This window comes from Eucyclogobius newberryi, unplaced genomic scaffold (assembly GCF_026437365.1).
Source record: "Eucyclogobius newberryi isolate DKJ021-1_F unplaced genomic scaffold, fEucNew1.0.hap1 SCAF_10, whole genome shotgun sequence".
NCBI lineage: Eukaryota > Metazoa > Chordata > Actinopteri > Gobiiformes > Gobiidae > Eucyclogobius > Eucyclogobius newberryi.
The window spans coordinates 27,774,311-27,795,068 of NW_027315724.1; the positions used below are offsets into that span (position 1 = coordinate 27,774,311).

Here is a 20,758-nt window from a genome sequence, read left to right on the forward strand (position 1 = left end):
AATTGACAGGTAATTGTACATTTGAGTAGATTTTAAAACATGTAATTAAGTATAATGCCATGTAATTGTAATAAGCTACATTTAACATGATAACTGAGAACAGCAATCACCCCAATGTATTTATATCTGCTCCTGTAAAGCACATAACAGCACTCGGAGCTCAAATAACACACAGACTGCAGTTTAAACAACTTCATTCAGCTGTAAACTCATTAATTATTTACATTTTGTGTAAAAGAGCGATCTAAAAATTGATCCAAATTGCATTAAACGTTAAAACAAGCAACTGATCCTTTGAGTAGTATTTGTATGCATATTTTTCCTTTATATATTATACTATATTTAAGATAAGATAAGATAATCCTTTATTGTCCACACATGGGGAAATTTCATTGTTGCAACACAGTAGATACAGAGGAAAAGAACAGATAACTTATAGGAAGTTTAAAAAACACTCTCAATAGAAAAACTCTTATAAACAAAAACTCTTACAAACAAAACCTCCCATTTCCCAAGAAGGGATGGAGGGGAAAAAATAAATAGAGATAAAAAAAAATTAAAATTAAAATAAAGCTAATATAATACTAATAATACTAATAATAATGCTAATAATAATAATAATAATAATGGAAAAATAAATAAAATAAATAAAATAAATAAAATAAATAAAATAAATAAAATAAATAAAATAAAAATGTATCTTACACGTAATTGTAATTTGAGTACATGTTAGTCATTAAACATTTCCACCAAGGTTTATTTACTTTCCTCGGGATAATTGTAACACAAGGCAATGCAGTAATGTTCCACTAGATGGTGTCCTTGTACAAGGTGCTGTTTTTAAGAGGGGCCATTCAAGCCAGAGAATGTGGTCAAGGCTACTCCCACTGCAGATAAAATAGGACTGGGAGAAGGGGGAGTGGGAGCCCTCCTCAAGGCCTGTGCTCCCTTGATAATTGTGTCTAAAGAGAGTGGAAAGAATCCCTGAGACAGCAGGAAATGTGTCCCGATGGCAAGTTATGCACCGACTCTGTGACTACCTACATTTGTTAAGCTCGGCACAAACTGATCCAAGATACAGTTTTCTAACATGCAAAAAAAAAGAAAAACATGAAATTGCCCTATTATCTGATAATACTGGAGAATGTAGGTTAACACAGTACCCTGAATGCACCACCGTTTTTCACAAAAGCTGAACATGCACCAATCTGAAGTCAGCACAGCTTGTGTATACAGTGTCAGTCATTGTGTTGACATTACATTTTTTCCCATGGCAAACGAGATTACATGTCTACCCGTGCATTTACCAGAAGCTATTACTTAAGATGACAGTTTTAGTCCAAGATGAATCTCAGGGTGGTGACTTTGTGGTCCGTCAAAGGGGGGGGAAAAATGAATTGTATATTTGTGTGTCAGTGGTGATGAATGGCAGTTGCTGCACTAACAAGACCAGATTAAAGAAAAGGAAAAGCCGAAAGTCGCCAGAGGCATTTGATATGAGCTAATATTCACCTTTGAGTTCAGCCCACACAAACCAGCCCCAGTCCTGATGTTACACCGGGTCTCAAACATGGCGGCTCCTGTTTCCCTACAAAACTCATTCATCAAGTCTGATTTGCTGACTGCATTGCCACGTATCACAGTTTTCAATAAGTTAGCCGATCTCAGCGCAACAGAAGTAACATTCTTTAATTAGACAGTCTATAATTACTTTAACTAATTTCCATTGTCATGTTTTTGTTTGCTTTTTCCCTATTTAAAACCAGACCATCTGCCAGAAAACTAGAGATTAAAGTGCATTTCTGGGTCCATTTGTATTAAAAAAAAAAAAAATGCAGGAGCACTTCTTTGATTTGACAGAGAAATCCATAGAACTTGGGAAATTGCCAACTTGCAATAGTCCGATGGGCGTTAAGAAAGATCCAAGGCGATTTCTCAAGCTCTAATAAAATATGTCATTTCAGAAAGAATTTGCAGTTGATAAGTCAAAGTAAAACACTTGATCAAAACGTTGCCAAAATCGCTCCAAACAAGAAACACAAACTGAACTCTAGTCGTTTTAACTCAAGGCTTTCTGGAGCGTTCGGACGATCCAGAGATAGTGTTTTAACATGTCCTACGCCTGAGTAATCCTCTCCGCATCCCGATGTGTCATGAAGCTGTTTTCCATGTTTTTGCTCTCATTCCTCTCAAGCTTGTTGTAAATGAATACCACATGTGGGCCTCAGAAGGAGTGATTTAGGCTCCATGGTGCAGCGGAGCAGGCAGCTGACAGTGATCCAGCCTGGGCTCTCACACTGCACTTCCTCCAGGCCGCACTCAGGACACCGTCCCGCGGGACCCCATCGGCATCTGGACTTGGCCCTCGCTGCCTTTCCCAGGAAACAATCGCTCCCTTCACAGCACTGGCAGCACGACCCGCTGTAGCCCCGCTCACCCAGAGTCAGTGCAGGGGCGCCACGGCGTCATCTACATATTTAGACATCAACATTCAATCCACACAGTCTTTTAGCTGAAGCCGCCAGTGTGCTTTAAAGTTGTATACTGCTTAAAATATAATATAGCACAGAAGATTCTCCAGAGCATGCAAATGGTCTTTAGTCTGAGCCAAGCCTTGGATGATGAAACAGCTGCCAAATAACTTTCTTCACCTCATTTTAACATGGACAGATTCAAGGCTTGGTAACTTCGTGGGTTAAGATTGAAATTCCACAGAACACTTCAATGTTAAGTTACATAAATAGCATTTATTAAATTGCTTCTTTCTAACAGCTATGAGGCATATCTTTATACATAACCTGTGTCTTTTTCAGAAACTTAGCTTAATTCAGATGGTAGATTGTCCTCCTTGCATTACATTAATGAACATATGCTAAATAATATCTATGCCACTGCTGAATGCTAATTGTAGTTGTTCAGTAAAGGTCATGTATGTTGTTTAAGCTCAGTGTTTGACCAGATGTTGTAAATAGAGCTGTTTTGACTACATGCCGCCTTTTATTGTGCACTATCCACACTCAGTGTCCTCTAGTGTACCAGGCACTCACTTTACATAAATTATGTATTTTAGAGCAACCTTGGCTCTTAGAACGATTGAATGCTAATTTAACGGACAAATTTCCATATACCAATTAGGCATTGTTTCACAGTCCTTGGAATAAATGTGTTTTATTAATGTTTGGTTCATAGTTCAGCAATTAATGTGCAATGAATCGAATTCTTTTCATTTCTAATCATCATATGATTGGGTCTTTTTGATCGAGAGGTGTACAGCCAATCCTCTGTGAGTAAAAACATGTGGTTTGAAGACGAGATCAGACATTAAACTTTGAAATTGACCATTTTTTGTGTTTTATGTTTTTAGTGTGCCAAGCTAAACTTGAATCATACTTTATGACGGATAAATATGAGGGAAAATACAGTTTTGTTGTAATGTTTATGTTCAAAACATATTTAGTAGTAATATTGAACAAATAAACTTTGGAAATTAGAACTCTGCTACAGTCAAATTGATCTCAATCTGTTGAGAGCGTTTAGGAGAATGAATTATCAATCTTGACAAAAATGACCAGAGACACAGTGAGTGCAAAGAAAATGAGAACAGCCAACGTTAAAAATCTCTCACAATCATAACAAATCAGTGATTCAACCTTCCGGCACAAAGCTAAGCAGATTACTGTCATTTTCCACCACTTGTCCCTTGTAGCTAACAACCTCCAATTAGCAAATCCCGCTGTGCATATCCGTGCTGTGACGGCGAGCCACCCTGACAAGCAAGGAAATTATAAGTCCTGCATGTTAATCCACCATGCTCTGGCAATCTATGTCATTGTCAAAACACTTTCAGGGGAAATACATATTCAACAGAGTCACAGGCAGACAGCGACAAGAACAATCGGAAATCAAATCGGCAAACAAATAAACAGAAAAGCATTGTTGTGAATTTAGACAACAGTTTGGCAGCCACAAGAGAAAAGTAAGTGACAAGAAATACAATTCTGATGAAGAGACAAGCTGGAGAGGACCTTGTTGTATCATATAAACTACCGTAATAACATTGTTAATCTGATTTTTTTGGATGCGAATCAATTTTGTTGTTTTCCAGCAGTTTCATTATTTTTGTTAAGTTAGTTTTATTCCAAATGGCCAAATTAGAGTTGTAAAAAATGGAAGCTAATCGATTCTAAAACTATTATTAAAACTAGATACTCACCTGAGCTGGTATCGGAACACAAATAAACACATCAATAGGAGAACGTTGGACCTTTCCTTAATCATTGAATGGTCTTGATGAATATCAGAGCTAGTATAAAACATATTTCTGATATAATATCTTTTTTAAATTGAAACTGACATCCTATTGTTTAAGAAAGAGTGTTTTATTATCATTGTGGTATTGAAATAGGTATCACGTATCGAGTCTCAGCCTTTTAGACGTTTTGGTACAGTGACAAATGACATAATGACATAAAAGTGCTGTTCACAATTGTTCAGACATGGTTTAAATTTGCTTTTTGTTTTTGCTCTTAAGTATTTATTAAACGGTGGCTTTTATATGCTTGTACAATAACATTACATAAAGTGCACAATTTTGTCTTGTGTTTACATTTCTCCCCTCCCCACTCCCTTAACAATGAGCTCATGTGAAAAATAAGTAATAGCAACATTTGTTTAACATTTGGAACGGAGGAGGTTTGTTTGAAAGTCACACAATACAGTGTTTGGAAAGTAAAAGTATTGCGTCTGTGTGTGTTGTCCTTACCTGTCGTGGCTGTGATGGCTTGAACTGTAGTCCTCCTCCCAGCGGCGGTGAGGATTTGTTGGGCAAACACAGGCTCCCTGTGATGTGGTCCTGGAAGTGCAGAGCGCTGTGGGGCTGGCTCTGGTTGGGAGAAGGAGGCTGCCCCCGCTGCTGCGCCTGTGGAGGGGTCTTGATCATTGTGCTGGTCATGGACATAGACTGAGGGCCTGTTTTGGGGCTAAAGTGCAGCGCTGGCTTCACGTTGAGCATCTTCATGTCTGGTGGATGGGAGCTTGCGTGCCCGTTGGACTTGAAGAGGCAGTTGTTGAGATTTGTATTCTGAGGGCCGTTCCGCTGTGAGCTGTGTGGGCTGGAGAGCTTGTCCGGTGTGAAGGAGGAGCTGGAGGAGTTCACTGCTGAGGCCCAGGGCATCCCCCCGCCTGGAGTCTGGTGATGGAGCAGAGAACCCGGCTGCTGCTGGTTCGCTGCCATTTGCTTCAGCTGCTCTGCGTGGGAGATCTCAGGCCAGCAAGGCATGCCTCTAGGTGGTCCTACCTGAGAGTTGGTTTTCTGGGTCGTTCCGTTGGGAGATGTGCCGCTCAGAGTGAAAGACGGGCCTGCTGAGGCGGGCCGGAGCTGTGGCGTACCACTGTGAACTGGGCCATAATCCGGGGAGTGCTCCATCTTTATGGGCCTGTCCATCGGGAGGCACAGAGAGCCAGCTGCCCCGGCTGAGCTGGGCCGACCTAAATCCAGACCAAAAGTGTCGTCCTGCTTCAGCATCTTCTCAAACTCCAGGTCGTTGAGCGGAGGCACAGCTTTAGTCAGTTCATCAAACAGGTCCTGCAGCTCTGGGTCAATATTACTGGCTCCTTCTTCTTTAAAATCTTTAAAATCTTTAAAATCCTTAAAATCCTTAAAATCCTTAAAATCCTTAAAATCTTTAAAATCCTTAAAATCCTTAAAATCAAAAATCATATCAGTATGGGACTGACCACAAGAGGGATTGTCCATGGGCTCCTTTTTCATGTCTTTTAAAGTCATGTTAAAGATGTCGGCGCTAACTCCATGGGGCATCATCCTCTGCATGCCCAGGGAGGGTCCGGGCCCCGGCGGGTTCATGTTGCAGAGGCCCTGCCCCAGACCCGGGTCCAGGCGCATCCGCTTGTAGTCTGCGGCCGAGAACCCACACGACAGCCCGTTCTGCTTGGGTATCGATGCATGGCCCTCGATTTTCCTTCGCAGCGGTCCAAGCTGCAACACAAAATCAACTTTAAAAACACAATAAAAGATATGGAGTTTACATTTGAATACACCACTTAGACGACGGCGACAACAACAACAACAACAACAACGCTGCTTTTGTAATGACAGCAGTTACTTCAAAGGCATCTCATGAGCCTGCTCAAATTGTGATGATAGTTCTGGGGATAGCTGCATTAAACTCGACATCTAGCTCTAAGTATTACCATGTAATCTAATCCAATTTCACAATTTGCTCGGGGCTCGTACACGTCGCGCACTAGACCAACTGCTTTTAATAACACAGTTTTCATCATGTAGCGCTGGAGTGCGGATTTTTACAGCTCTCATTCTGCCCCGAGAGCTTTTAATGTGGCACAAATCAACCAGTAAGAAGTACATACGGGGGGGAATAGTTTTTAGTATTATAGCGATAGTTCATCAGTGTGTAGAAAGCAGGTTATGTGGATGTGCGAGCCGAGCACCCAGAAGAATAAGCTCTTTGTCTGTTTGCTTCATTTGCATACATTATAGTTTGTGCCATTGTTCTTCATTAGATAGCAGTCTTTTTCCTTTGTGGGTAAGATTTTGCTTAACAAGCTGTTGTAGTCTAAATCTGACTGCTCTTTGTTCTGTCCCACGTCTCCATCAAAGGCAATAGTAGCGGCAAAATCATCAACTTAGGAAACAAACAATAAATAAACCAAAAATAATCTCATCTCGGAACCACGACATTAAACATAATATATAACGTGTTGTTGTTCCAATCAGGTTCTATATCTAGGACATGGCTGCGCAAACAGAAAATACCTGTTTGACTGTCTATTTAAACCTCCCAGCATGGAAATATTACAGATTTTTATCATATGCCACTGTCAGTAGTTCTCACTGTGAAGAAAAACTGAGCAATTTCCAGCTGCCGGCAACTATTGCATTAGAATATTCTTCATAATTTAAGAATGAACAGAACGACACACACTTCAAATACATTCACAGTTTGCATACTCAAAGTTCAAGGGTAAAAAGGGTAAAAAGTATAATGTTGTTATTATTCTTTGCAAAGTACTCGTATTCCTTAAGCGCAGTAATTGAAATATCCCTTCTTACTTGACTTGAGCTGAACACTTTATTTTATGGTCCTAATGATGCCTCAGCTCTTTACAAAGATGCAGGTTTGGGCTTGCACCTTCTTGTATGAGTAACAGAATAAATATTGGCCATGGGAAAGTGCCTCACTAATGTGGTTCACAGTTACAGTTATAGTTTCAACTATTTATTAGTCGTACAAAGGACCAACCTAAAGTATTTTAAGGCAGCTAGTGCTTGCATGGACTTTGTTGCTTAATTTACCCATTTACATGTTGAAGTAAAGTACATAATAATACTTTTTGTTTGCTGCTCTCTTATTTATTTCTTATCTGGTGTAGAGACATTCAAGTCACTACAAGAAAATCATGAATAAATTTGAGATATGTTGCAATAAGTCAGTAAGATAGAAATGGATCATTGTGGTACCTGACTCCTTTTTTGTAAATGAGTGAATTTTGTGTTTTCCCCCAAAGACTGTAATGTAAAAGCAGGAGTAAACCATGGTGTGCTGTCTGCAAGTAATAATAATGCATGTAATAATAATGCCAAAAGCAGCACTCTGATTGGCTGTGCTTGGGTGGTCCGCCCTGGTTTCACTTTGTCGTCTGAATAACTCTTATGAAGCCGTACACGAGAAAATGAATATACCAGAAGATGAATATTAGCGATATGGCTAAGTGTTTGTGAGGACTAGTTTACATATTTAAACACACACTTCCATCTTTTGTGGTGTGAAAATCAGGAACCCCAGCTTTAATAGTTCAACATAAGAGCTGAAAAATCATATGTCTTTCTGACCAAAAACCTAATCTCATCTTCTTACAGGAGTGTCCTCCTCTCAGGCCCGAAACTCTCATGACAGAAGTGAACTGAAAATAGATTTTTCTGATTAACATTTAATGAGCTCAGAAGCTCTGAATCGCTTTGAAAGTGACTCCTGCAGCAGATGTATGCTTTAGAAACTGATCGTGTTAAGATTATGTACTATCAGACAATACCACAATAGAGATTTATCATGCAGCTTGGAATTAGTTTGGTTATTTGCCATTTTTAGCTCACCAACCACATATACCAACCCAGTATAATTGCAATATTAATAATACTGATAACAATACATTTTATATGACGCCTTTCAACAGATGCCCTCCCTAGTGGAGCCAACTCTATTTATCCAAGCATGGAAATCGGATAAAAAACCATAAGGGTCTTTGACTGTTGGTTCTGCTGCTATAGCTCTATTACCGGTGCATTTATAACGATTTCACCCGTTTGACATTGCTTCACCTGAGCAGCGTGAAAGATGGATTGCATGGATCCCTTATAAGAGCTGTATATTGACAGGCCTGGACAGTGTTGTGCTCTGACCTTGGTACTGACAGCAGAGGCGGACGTTATGAGTTTGTGTCGGACTGAATGTGATGCTGATGTTGAGCCGTGTGGATGGGGCTCGGGGTGCAGCTCAGTGCAGATGCAGCACTTACCCCCTGGTGCCAGTCACACTGTGCACTGAAGGCTGGAGGAAGTGGATGTATGGTGTTTTGCACGTGTTCAAATCATCAGACTGAACACTACAAACTTTGAAGAAGACATCATACTCAAAATCAACTTGTATGGGCTTAAACCGTTATAATGGTGTTCCCTTATCATTCATTTAGTCAGAGTTTTGCTTAGATTGAATCAAGCATGACAGAGAATTCCTGTATCGTCCAGCGTTTAGTGCTCGGAAAATGTGCGTTTTCACCTATCCTTATACTAACACGCGTTTATTCAAATAATTTACACTCTGGGTCATACATATGGGGTTATTAAAAAATGTCACATAGCCATTTATCAACAATAAAAACACAAGAAGTAAAATAAGAAGTAAAATCCGCTGTTGGAGAAGCACGAAGAAGTTTAACATTAAGTCCATGGTCATTTCTTAAAATTTACAAAACGTTTTTTAAATATATAAATACAATAATGAGTCCTACCGAGGTTAAGATGAAACCATAGATTAACCACTACATAGGTAATGGAGGTAAAGTGGCCTAAAGGACCTGCCCAATGACACAATGGGGACTGAACCAGCCTCTAGTTATGGCACAGTGGCTTCAATCTCCCGGGGTGGCAATTAAATTGTACATTTACCAGTAACAGAGTTGGTAGTGTTCACCCTCGTAACTTCTATAAACTCTTCATAAGCTTTATATAAACAGGTACCATTATTATAAGAAGGAAAAAAGTTTGCCCCAACGGAGCTTTAGAAAAACATGGAAACAGTCTGAAAATAGAAGCATAAATAGAGCTATTGTTCCTGTTGACGGGTTGCTTGCTGTATTAAAAGTTGGATTTGAACTTGTTTGTTGCCAGATAAGAAACTAAAGCTTTCAGACCAATGCCACTAATTAACTGTCATTGAAAAACATTGTTTGGAGAACGCAAGAGTGAATTGGCTTATTTTAATTACAACAGATTGGAAGAACTGGAAGCTTTTGTGTCCCTTTGTCTCTACCAAAATAAAGAATACACTGGTTTGTATGGACACGCAGGGAGACTCGACTTATCCTTTGTTTGCATGTCCACAAATACTTTACGTTTTCTTCGCACAATCACCTATAGATGACGTTTTGAAGTTGTCCCTTCATATAATAGTGCTTTGTACCCACACTGTTTCACCGAGACATTAGGCCAGGTTCTCGTGTACTTCCCTAATCAGGCTGCTTCCAGTTGAGACCGTGCACTGCAGAGGTGGGCTACTTTTGGCTCCTCAGCACTTTGCATCCCCTCACTTCCTGACACAGTTGTATTAGATGGAGCTGCCCTCCAGAGAGCAGCGGGAGAGACGGATGAGCAGCAACGGCAGCAAGAAAAACAGGCGCGCGGCAGCTTTGTGACAGCCTGTGGGGAACGGAGGAGATTATAAAAGCAGCTTTGAAGAGAAATTATCCATTATGTTTACTGAGGGCACAAACTGAACTGTTACCAGCTTAGTGCCAACAGTTCACAGGCAAAAGTGCTTTATCTCTTTTATCTGACTTTGCCGATTAAAGCTCAGGTTGAAACCCGGCTTCACCTTGAAATGCACTTCGGTTCAGAATCATATTGTGTGATATTGTGAATGTGCTTCAGAATAAAAAGGACAGAGAAACCAATAACGTGTGAAGAGTCACTATTTAATAGCGTGGCAACGATTAATTGAAATTCTGAAAGAGATTCATTGAAATCCAAACTACTCATACAAACACATACACATACAAATAAACATTGACTATTTAATTCATTGTTATTTACTACTTGAACTATACAGACTATAAAACACATGCCCAAAATGGCAACTATGTGATTGTTATCAATAATTCACATTTTAGTAAATATTCTCTATCCAGACATATGGCGAGACACTGCAGGTGCAGAGGAAAAAATATAAAATTTAAACATATCAATTTTAAACATATCTTGTAGTTAAGGCATTTTATGTGTAAAAAGGGTCAAAAAGTCACATATTTGCTACATTTATCTGAAAAAATTATGTTGAAATATTAGATACAAAAATCTTTACAGAGGGGATTTTGGATATCTTATTTAGCTTTTGAGTAAACTAGATCTGACTGAAAATTGCCCTAAACATTCTAATTTTACCTAATTTTTTAGGCTTATAATGTCAACAAATCCTTCTGGACGTTCCATCAATATCTCAGATTGTAAAGTTTGATGTGTGTAGGTGCTACTTTGTCTCTGTGGGAGAATAATGCATTGAGAGAAAATGGACTTTGAAGTTACAATGTCTCAGAGAAATCATGGGTGAAGTGGATTCAATGAAAGAATAAAAAATATTTTGGAGCATTTGTTGTTTCCACATGACCCAAAAAAACATTTGTTTTGTCTGCAGTGTCTCGCCATAACACAGCTTGTTTGCCCTTAATCTGGTTCAAATGTATAGAAAAGCTCCTCATGTCCAATAGAAATAAGAGTTGAGTCGTCAGCGAATAAAATTGTCACTGACTAGTCGACTAGTAAAATAATACTGTTTATTACTGCATGTACAACATGATTTGCACTGCACAATGAGTTGCACTTCCATTATGTTGACAGATATCGTTATATACTATACCATGATAAACGACTACCAAAGGGAAGTTACTTTCCACCTCAAGCCACAATAAAAAGGCCATTACACACAGCATTGACTGGTGTTTACTTAAGCAGCAGCGCAAACGTGAGTCAAACACACAAACCGACTTAAAAGCAAGCACGAAGGTTTAAGTCACAAAGCATCGACACCAACAATTCTATACTTTGTGTCCTTTTGACTTACAGGACTGTGAAGGCTACTCTGCGCTGTTATTCATCTGTGGTGTTCATGCCGTCAGGTGCATGTCACAGCTGTGCTTCCCCAGCCTCAGGTTTACAATTCAGGCTGCAATACAAGCCTACATCTGTGTTTGGAGAACAGAGGGGTGTAAGTGTGTGTGCGCGTTTACTGAGACATGTGGGGACATCCTCTTGGTCATTGTGGGGACTTACTGCATGTCCCTGTCAGGTTTATGAAATGTGGCCGTGTGTGATGGAGGTAAGATATGAGTTTAGTCAGATTAGACTAAAGGAACCATGTTAAATGTTACATTCCTAAACATGACGTATCTGTGGCCCCAGAGGTAAACATGCACAAACCAAATATTGATTGAATAACTACTGTAATGTTCTTTCATTCTTAAATAATCAAAACATTGTACAAGATAGCCAGTGTGGGCTGTCATGATAATTATTTTTGACAGACATTATATTCCTCTGAAAATATCTCAATAAATGATATTATTGTGCAAAGTGTTCTATACTGCTTATGCAAAAATTCTAGGAAATTACATTTACTTATACATTAAGTACTGATACATTTACGTATCTAAAAAGAATAAAACAATTAAAAGAACTCTCGGCATGGCCTGTCTATAAACTGAGACGGAAACAAACATGTCCTCTGTGAGCAGGTTAAGGTCCAGATGTGACTGTCGTTCCTGAGCAAAGACTATATTGTCCCTTTAAGGCAGAAGTAAGTGTGGTTAGGGTTCAATGCATTTCCCCACAAAACACCAGAAGCCGAGTGTGTGTTTGAATATGTGCTGCCAAAGCTTGCACTGCTCAGGTCACCCACATGGCAGTGACAGGCCGTCAGAAGACATCAGCCCCTGGTCATGCGACTCACGGAGCTCTTGACACCGCTGTCACCTCTCATCTAAATGTCAGTCCAAGCCGAGACATCACAGTGGAGGCGCCACACACGGCTGTCCTGCTCAAACGCGGCCAGTCAATAATTTAAAACAAGCAGCGAAACAGTGTCGTAGTGACAGGAGACGGTGGCAGAGCCGAGAGGATGACGGCCTCTTAAAACAAAGACACACTCGACCGTGGAGGGTTTTGTCTCCAACAATTCAGCTACAAAAAGACTGACACCAGGGCAGACCTCTGTGTACGTGCTAGTGTCAGTGTAATTATGACTAACCATTCATTTAAAAGGTCTTGGCTCACAACAGTTTAGCTTCATTTGACTTTTTTGGCAAGGTCTCCAATACTGAAGACCGAGAAATAGTTTGTACAGCAAGCTGGTTTGAAAATCAGAAATTGCATCATGGAGTATTGGGTAAGTATTGCAGAAATGTGGAGAGGAGCCAATAGACAAATCCAAAGTAAATCCCCATAAACCATATAGCAGAAGTCAAATTGATGGAAAGTTTCAAAATATGTTTCATGTGTATAATGTTTCATGAAAGAATGCAAGTTTGGATTTAAAAGGAGCACTTAGTTCAATAGAAACACCAGTCATACATCTTAAAAACATTATGTTGGTTTCCAAAAAGCATCATGAAATTGAGAAATCTTTGCTAGTTTTCTATTACTCTGTACTCTATACTGTAATCTTAGTTCAAAATACATGTGTGAGAATGTTCTTCTCTAAAAACAACTTTTTTTTTTACTAAAGTAGCCAAACCCTCTGTCTTGTTTCTCCCTTTAAAAGACCATCACCGCACAACCACAAATACCTTTTTCCCAGCAGCCTCCAGTCATGCCACAGGAAAAGGCCCATAAGCAGGGAACAAGTTGCCTTCCTGTTTTCAAAGACAGTTCCTATGGCACGCAGAGCCACTTCCTGCACACACTCGATGACCATCTACAACATCTGGCTGTGCGTCGGCAAACAGCTGTGATACTTCGGGTCTCACAACTCTTTCTATTCTAATGCGATGGAAAAAGGATCTATGCAGTAGAGATACAGCACTTTTCTCAGAGGCACACAACCCTCATGGAACAAGAATCATGTTCAATATTCGTAATGTGGAGCAATAGTCAGTGAGCATAAAAAGTGGAACAAGTAATGGTAGCAGAAGCATCAGGGGTTTGACTCTTTTTCCGCAGTATTTTGATATGTTGTTAAATATCAAATCGTGATCTGATTCCTGTGACGAGCCACAATATGATTTAAGCAACATTGTTGTATCGTGATTCACAAAATCTCTTTTTAGTGCAGATATGTTCAAATCCAATTTTTCACACCCACTCCTTCGATTGGTCCGCCTCCTTCATGCTCTCAGTGATTTAACCAATCACAGTGAAGTGTGAACTCTTAGAAGAAGCATTATTTAATGTTTTATTTACCTCTACAAAGCTATATACATGAATCGTGATCAAAATTTAATCGGGATGTGGCTCCAAGAAAATCAATGGCATTTGGCCCATACCAGTATTTACATTTTTAATTGAACACAGCTTTAGAGCGTTAGTTCCCATGTGAAAACTACAGCGTTCAATTCAAATGTGCTAATGGTGTCTTAGTCTCAACAAATCTAGAGAAATAACACATGTAGTCTCTCAAAGCACAGTTGCACAGAGGCTTTGGTTAAATTACACACTTGTGCATTAGGGCGGGTGGACAGTCACAGCAATCTGCTCTGTGGTTTTCAAAAGGCACTTCTACAGCAAAAAAAAAACGAGAAAAAAAACCCAGAAAGAACTGAGTGGGACGTTTAGCTCGACTCCCACTCATATCAGTGCTGACGTTCCAAATAAGGAGTGTGCAGAGGGCCACAAAACACCGCACGGATCCAGCCTAGGAAACTGTGTCTGGGGGCGGAGCTCTGGACCCTTCTGCACACAAGTATGCAACCGCCAAAATGTATCATCACAAAGACATTTCCCAGAAGGACTCCACATAATATGATGAAGTATGTTAATAAATACATACTGTACAGTCTTTGGAAAACAAACGTGTAATGTAACACGTTTGGAAATATATACTTACATTTATGGCAATTTAGGGCTGTCACATTCAAAGTCTGAAGGAACATCACATAGTACTCGCATTGTAGTATTTGTAGTAGGGATGTAACAATAACCGTAATATTATGATACAAAATGACATGGTGGGCTGTCACAATATATTGACAAAATGAGACCACTCGGCACAGGCTGCACCGGACAAAACAGTATATTGTTTCTCATCAATCCCGAAGTAAGAGCTGAAAGCGGCGTTCTGATCGGGGCGGTCGGGGCGGTCCACCTGAGTTTCACAAGGATGACTTAAAAAGCTCTTATAAAACCGTGCACACAGTGTTATTGTTACATCTCATCTACAACTCAAATCAAAGATTCTATATTTAGTAAACAATAAACTCATCTGATTATACGTCTCTTTATCTACATTAATCCTGCAACTTACCAACTAACCTGATAGTTCAAGCGTGCCCTCTAACGCCTATAGGTGCGATAATATGCTTCAGACAGCAGAAAATTGATTGAAAATTAAAATTATGCAACCCCATACTGCTTTTAAAATTGCAAATGCATCACAGGGCAAGACTGCAAGACATACATTTCGGGAACAGCACTGAGGCCAATGCCATATGTATGAGAAAATGCAGTGGGCGCTGCCGACTGGCCCTCAGCGGTGGCACGGAGGGTTCAAGGTTGTGTCTGGACAGGTTGGTGCATGCAGCCGCTCTCCTGTGTGAACCAGGGCTTTATGACTTTTCACATGTCACAGCTGGTGAGGCGTGTGCGCTCCGGTGAAAAACATCTTTCCCATTCAAAAGTGGAGGGAAAGCACCATTTTCTTTATGAGGTGAGATGACAATGTTTACGATAAATTAATGATAATAGCGTACATAGTTTCCAGAGTATAAGTCGTACCAGCCAAAAAAATGCATAATAGAGAAGAAAAAAAACATATATAAGTTGCACTGGAGTATGAAATAAGTGTAAAATTAAGAAATAATAGTCGCTCCGGAGTATAAGTATGAGTATATAAGTGTAAGTTGCGCCCTGGCCAACCAAAACTATGAAAAAAGGTGTGACTTATAGTCCGGAAAATACGGTAATTGTAATTTTACTATTTCTAAAATGTGTATCGTAAATTTAGCAAGTAACGATACTGAAAAGAGATCACATACTAGAACCAGTAAGATCAAATGGTAATACTATTATGTTGTGTTGAATTTTGTGTCCCAATGTCCCAATGTATGTAACGTCTCTGAAACTCCAGAAAAGGATCCGTGTCCACCCAAATCACAATTTAGGCTATTTTCGTAATATTTTTGATACAATAACAGCAACGACGCTAAAAACAGGATGAGGGAAACATAACCATCCCAAGGCTTAATTGAAACTACGTGTCAATAATTGAACCGTAAACCTCTTTCCTTGCCCAAAACACTTGTCTTTGGGCGTGTGGAGTGGTGCCCAAAGCCGCAGGAAAGTGAGACCGCGAGCACACAACAATCACATGTGGCCAGTGCCTAAAGTGCCTCTGAACCACACAACAACGACCATGTTGTTAGATTGTAGCATAAAAAGACTGTTGCCGTTGTTGCCGGATGTGGGAAAAAAAAAAAAAACATCCAATGGAGTCTAAAAAAAGCGCAGGAAGGAAACTGGGGGTGGGGTGGCAGCATGGAGAGAGAGAGAGAGAGAGGGGGAGAGAAATATAGAGAGAGGGAGACAGGGTGGGTCGAAGGAAGGGAGGCAGAAAAGGAGAGAAAGAGAAAGCGAAGAGGAGGTGAAAGGGAGAGAAAGGAGGGGAGAGAGTGGGAGTGAGAAAGGAATGTTCTCTAAACTCTCTTTCTTATTCCTCACTTATCAGCCGGACGTACGTTTAATAAACCGCTCTCCGCTATGCAAAGATTGTGCGCTGCATTTGTTGTAAGAGCAGAATAATATCTCAGCCGAAGTGTAAGTCCTGCTTGAAGAACGAGTACTTGATCTGACCCCGAGAAAACCACCTGACAAACTGAAGCACCCAAGCACATATTTACCTGCCACTGTTGTTCCTGTCAGTAGCAGGAGTATCACCGTTTCAGCCTTGAGAAACGTACTGTCATTAAGAACATCCCACACAATATCATCATTATAATTGTATTTATTGTATTATGAATGCAAATGTGAAATGTGAAGCATGTTTTATTTTTATCCATCTGATCAGGCCAAGTGTTTCACATCTAAGCTATAATATTCATACAGTCTCTGGAAGGCTTATATTGCACTAATTATTCCACTGGCCCACTTTACTCTGGAGCTGATGATATGATTTCGAGCAGAACTTACGCCATGTTCCGTGGCTTCACCTCAAGATGGATTTACTGTCATGCTTGGTGCAATGAGGGCATTATCAGCAACATTATGCAAAAAACCAAGAGAATTGTATATTAAATGGCAGTTTTTCAACATCTCTGAACCCATTATGGCTTAACGCATTATGCCTGGATTTTACTCCGAGCCCCTCATTGACAAAAATGTATTCCTCTAAATGTTTTGAGGAACTCTATAATGATAATATATATTTTGGCATTTTTTTCTATAAGTATCAGAGGTTTACGTATCAGACAGAATAGAAAATTAGCTACAAAAGTACAGAAACATTACTTTTGCCTTGTTTGAACGATTACAACATAAGTTTGTTCCATTTTTATTTTAGGTTAGCTATTTTTTTACATCATAAACAATATACCCAAAAATCTTCAAAATAACATTTATCGATTATTATATCTAAATAACTCTAAATAATAACCCTAAGTCTATAAAAACAAACACCAAGGCTTCATGATTAAGGATTGTCATCAAGGTAGGGTCAGGCCTAAATGTGTAATGTATATGTAACAAAAACATGGATTCTTCTGCAAGATTTGTAAAGTGTCTGGCCTAAAGACACAAGAATGCCACTAGGAAGCAAAAGAAACCGTCAATTCTATGAGTGATCTTTATCCACGGAGCCACTCCAAATGGATTTTTGCTGCTTTTGTGTTGAGTTGTTGCTGACTAATCATATTTTAATCAAGATTGAGATTCAGTCATTTCTAATGTCTTTTTTTATTCCAGTCAGTTCTAATGTCTTTTTAATCGAGAGGCCAACAGCAAAATGTCAAAAAAAAAAAAAAAAAAACAGCCCATGGTTTGGAGCAGAGTTCAGACTTTGGAAGAAGAAATATAAATGTGAATGAATAAATGTCTGTATTGTTTATGATCAGGATATAGATTTTTATTGCTTTTTACTAAAGGGCAAATATTATGCAAAATGGACATTTTTGAGCTTTTAACCCTGTTCTAACATTGTTCCCTCATCAAAAAAAATACCTAGAGTAGAATTAAGCTTCATTCAAGGTAGTTTGAGGAATCCTGGTTATAAAATCCTCACCCCGTCTGCAGCTCTGTGATAACTGACGTTTCTTTGACAACTGACATAGCTCTGACATGGCTCTGACAATCTTATCTGCTGTTTTTGAATCCATAAATCTGTGCCTTTCTGTCATCTTATCACGATCAGTACAACTGTGTGCTGAGACCAGGAAGTAAACCAACAGCATGTATTTTAAACCATTAGTGGCACCATCTACTGGCTGCGAGGGGAATTACACAGTAGCAGTGTTGGAAAGAGGCAGCGGTCCCAGTGTCTTTTTGTTTCTTTTATGAAAGCATGTTTAAAGGCTACTAACAATAGAAATATAATATAATGCATCATATTTTCCCTTTAAGACAACATTTTATTTCATGAACAATCCAGATTTTATCAATACAACAAAACAACTGGCTTTTAACGCCACGCATTCTTTTCACTCTGTTGTCTTTATTATGTTTTATTCTTTGCATCCTTTCATTTATTATGTTAACTGATTTGAATACACATCTGTGCAGCATTTTGGAACTGACTTTTTCTTGTAAAATGTGCTATAGAAATAAAGTGGATTGTATTTTTTTGGTCATTTTTTTTTGGTCGCCCAGCCCTAGTTCCATGAGGCGTTCATATTCAACGCAAACAGTACAAACCCTGTCCTATACTACCAGTTCAGCGACTTTCTCCTGCATTTCACATGCGTAAACTCTCCTGGGAGAAGTGCCGCAAAGAGCAGAGCCATGGTACGATGCAAATGGGGCTGAACTCTGACACAGCCCTCAGAGCGAGGGAGAGGGAGTGAACGCGGGGAAGAAAAAGTGAATGTTGTGTCTCTTTTCAGCACTGTGCAGCTCCAGAGCCTGGGAACTCCGCAGCTTTGCCAGGCTCTGAGAAATATCCTGAGCTGTAATGTAAACATGTCTGAACTCTGATCGTGGGCCCGCCCTCTTTCTCGCTCCCTCCTTCTCTGCAGTTCAGCATGCATTTAGGACGGGGCAAGGGACATCAGGAGCCCACTTTCTCATTTCCTGTTAGGGCCGACGACCCCGGTGAACGAGGCCTGTTTGAAATCCCGTAAATACAGCCGCTTTGCTCCCTCAGATCGATTGTTCCTGGGGATAGGGCAATGGCAGGGCGCGTTACGTTTAAGCTGATGAATGATTTTGGTAATGCGTGTGACACTGTTAGGGCTGTATGTCTTAAGTCGTTTAGTCAACAGCAAAAAAGGAGAAGACATGGAGTGAGTTAGCTGAAGATTTGGGAGTTTAATCTGCTTTTTTATAACACGCTGTTTTTGCAAGAACAGCAGGACATGCCTTTAGTCTTTAATTTCTTTGGTCGACTACAGCCCTAATCACTTCTGTTACACCACACAATAAGGCACTTTCTACACATCTTATGCTTCAATATTTACGTCAATATATTAACTTATATTAAATGTATACTAAGAGTCAAATATAAACTATGAGAAAAGGCATGTAAAGAAAAATGTCAAATAAAATAGACATATATACACAAAATGTACTTTATTGTCCGAGCAATAGTTCTGGCAGTGCAAAAGATAAGAGTTGTGGACATGAGTTATTAAGTGTCGGGTGTTTTAAGTGTTCATGAGTCCAAAGCCAGAAAGAAAGTTCTTGTGGCGAGTGCATGCACTAAAAAGCTGGAAGTACCAGTGGGAGTAGTTCTGATGTTTAAGAGATCTTCAGGGGTGTAAAAGCATGTTGACACATTTACGTTTACGCAAATAAACAGACAAAATAAAGAGCGCTACAACGCCAGAGCATCCGTCCATACAGCCATCTTAGAGCTTTCCATCAACTAATGGAACATCATATTGTGGTCAACTCTACAGCAGTAACAGTGCTCAGGGTTTTAGAGAATGAGCATAATTTATGATAAAGTCACCATAATATAATTTATATTAGTCTGATGTAGGAGGTGTGACACAATCATTTTAGGTTTATTTGATCTGCACTCTTTTCTTAAAAGGGAAATTTCATACTGATTATTTATGCTTTTATTTATTTTTTTGTATTGTGATTTTAATACATCTTTCAACATTTTCAATGAATTTGTGTACAAAAGGTGCCTCACAACAAAACCTACCTTGCCAAGCATAATTCATCAAGATTTTTTTCCTCATATTGAAAACAATTTTGTATTTAATTTGGTTTTGTCCAATAAAAACTAATAACAATGGGCTATCAAAAAATGACTTTTAATAAATGCCATTTAACACCACCAACTTCCCCCAAAGTCTGACTCATGCTCCAAACCATGTTTGTTTTTACTGACAGAGGATTTGCTGCAAACTCCCCAATTAAAAAGATCCTATCTTATCATACAAAATTTGAAATGACTCAATCTCTATCTTGATTAAAATTTCACTACGGTAATTGCACAGCCCTAATACAAATCCGTCAGTCCATTTAATACTGTACATCCTCATCATTCACTTCACGTCTGTCTGAGTGAAAGTTGTTACGCCATCAGTCCATCAGTGCTACGCCTGGCTGGAACATAAACAGTGTGCCTTTTAACCTTTGAGTCTACACAAGACCGGAATAAACATCTCTATCGCGAACAACAGGCAGCAGAAGAAGTGAACACACACCCACTTCTCCTGTGGCAAGCGTGATAATTAGATCTGTTTACAAGTGCAGCTCCAGTCCAGGAAACTCCAGTGTATCAGGTGGCCGATGATGCGATAAGTGTGTGAACTACCACAGATAAGCGTTATGTTTGTGTTTGACCAAGCCTGTGCTTCTCAAACTGGGATAAGGGCGGCAGTGATACGCTAGAGATTTGTTTTATTCAGATCCGATTTGAATGAGATTTGAAATGTTTAACACAGAAAAACAAAACAACGAACTGATGATGGTGGTTGGATGATAACGGAAATGTTTTGAGAAAGAAAATCCAGTTGATCTAATAATGTAATAATAAGATTACATTTTTGTTCCTGACTTGGTCCGAGAATAAACCAGGTTTAGTCCTGGTTTAATTATGGTTCAGGCTTGGTGTAAGGGAAGTCCAACACTATATATTTA

General features: G+C 39.4%; 1 protein-coding gene across 1 annotated transcript in view; it reads right to left on the reverse strand.

Moving 5' to 3' along the window:
* Positions 1–20,758, reverse strand: part of maml2 (mastermind like transcriptional coactivator 2) — a 35,519-nt gene that overhangs the window by 2,129 nt on the left and 12,632 nt on the right. The window contains exon 2 of the mRNA XM_072453114.1: positions 4,763–5,995. Coding sequence (XP_072309215.1) covers positions 4,763–5,995 — 1,233 coding nt within the window. The remainder of the gene's footprint in view (positions 1–4,762; positions 5,996–20,758) is intronic.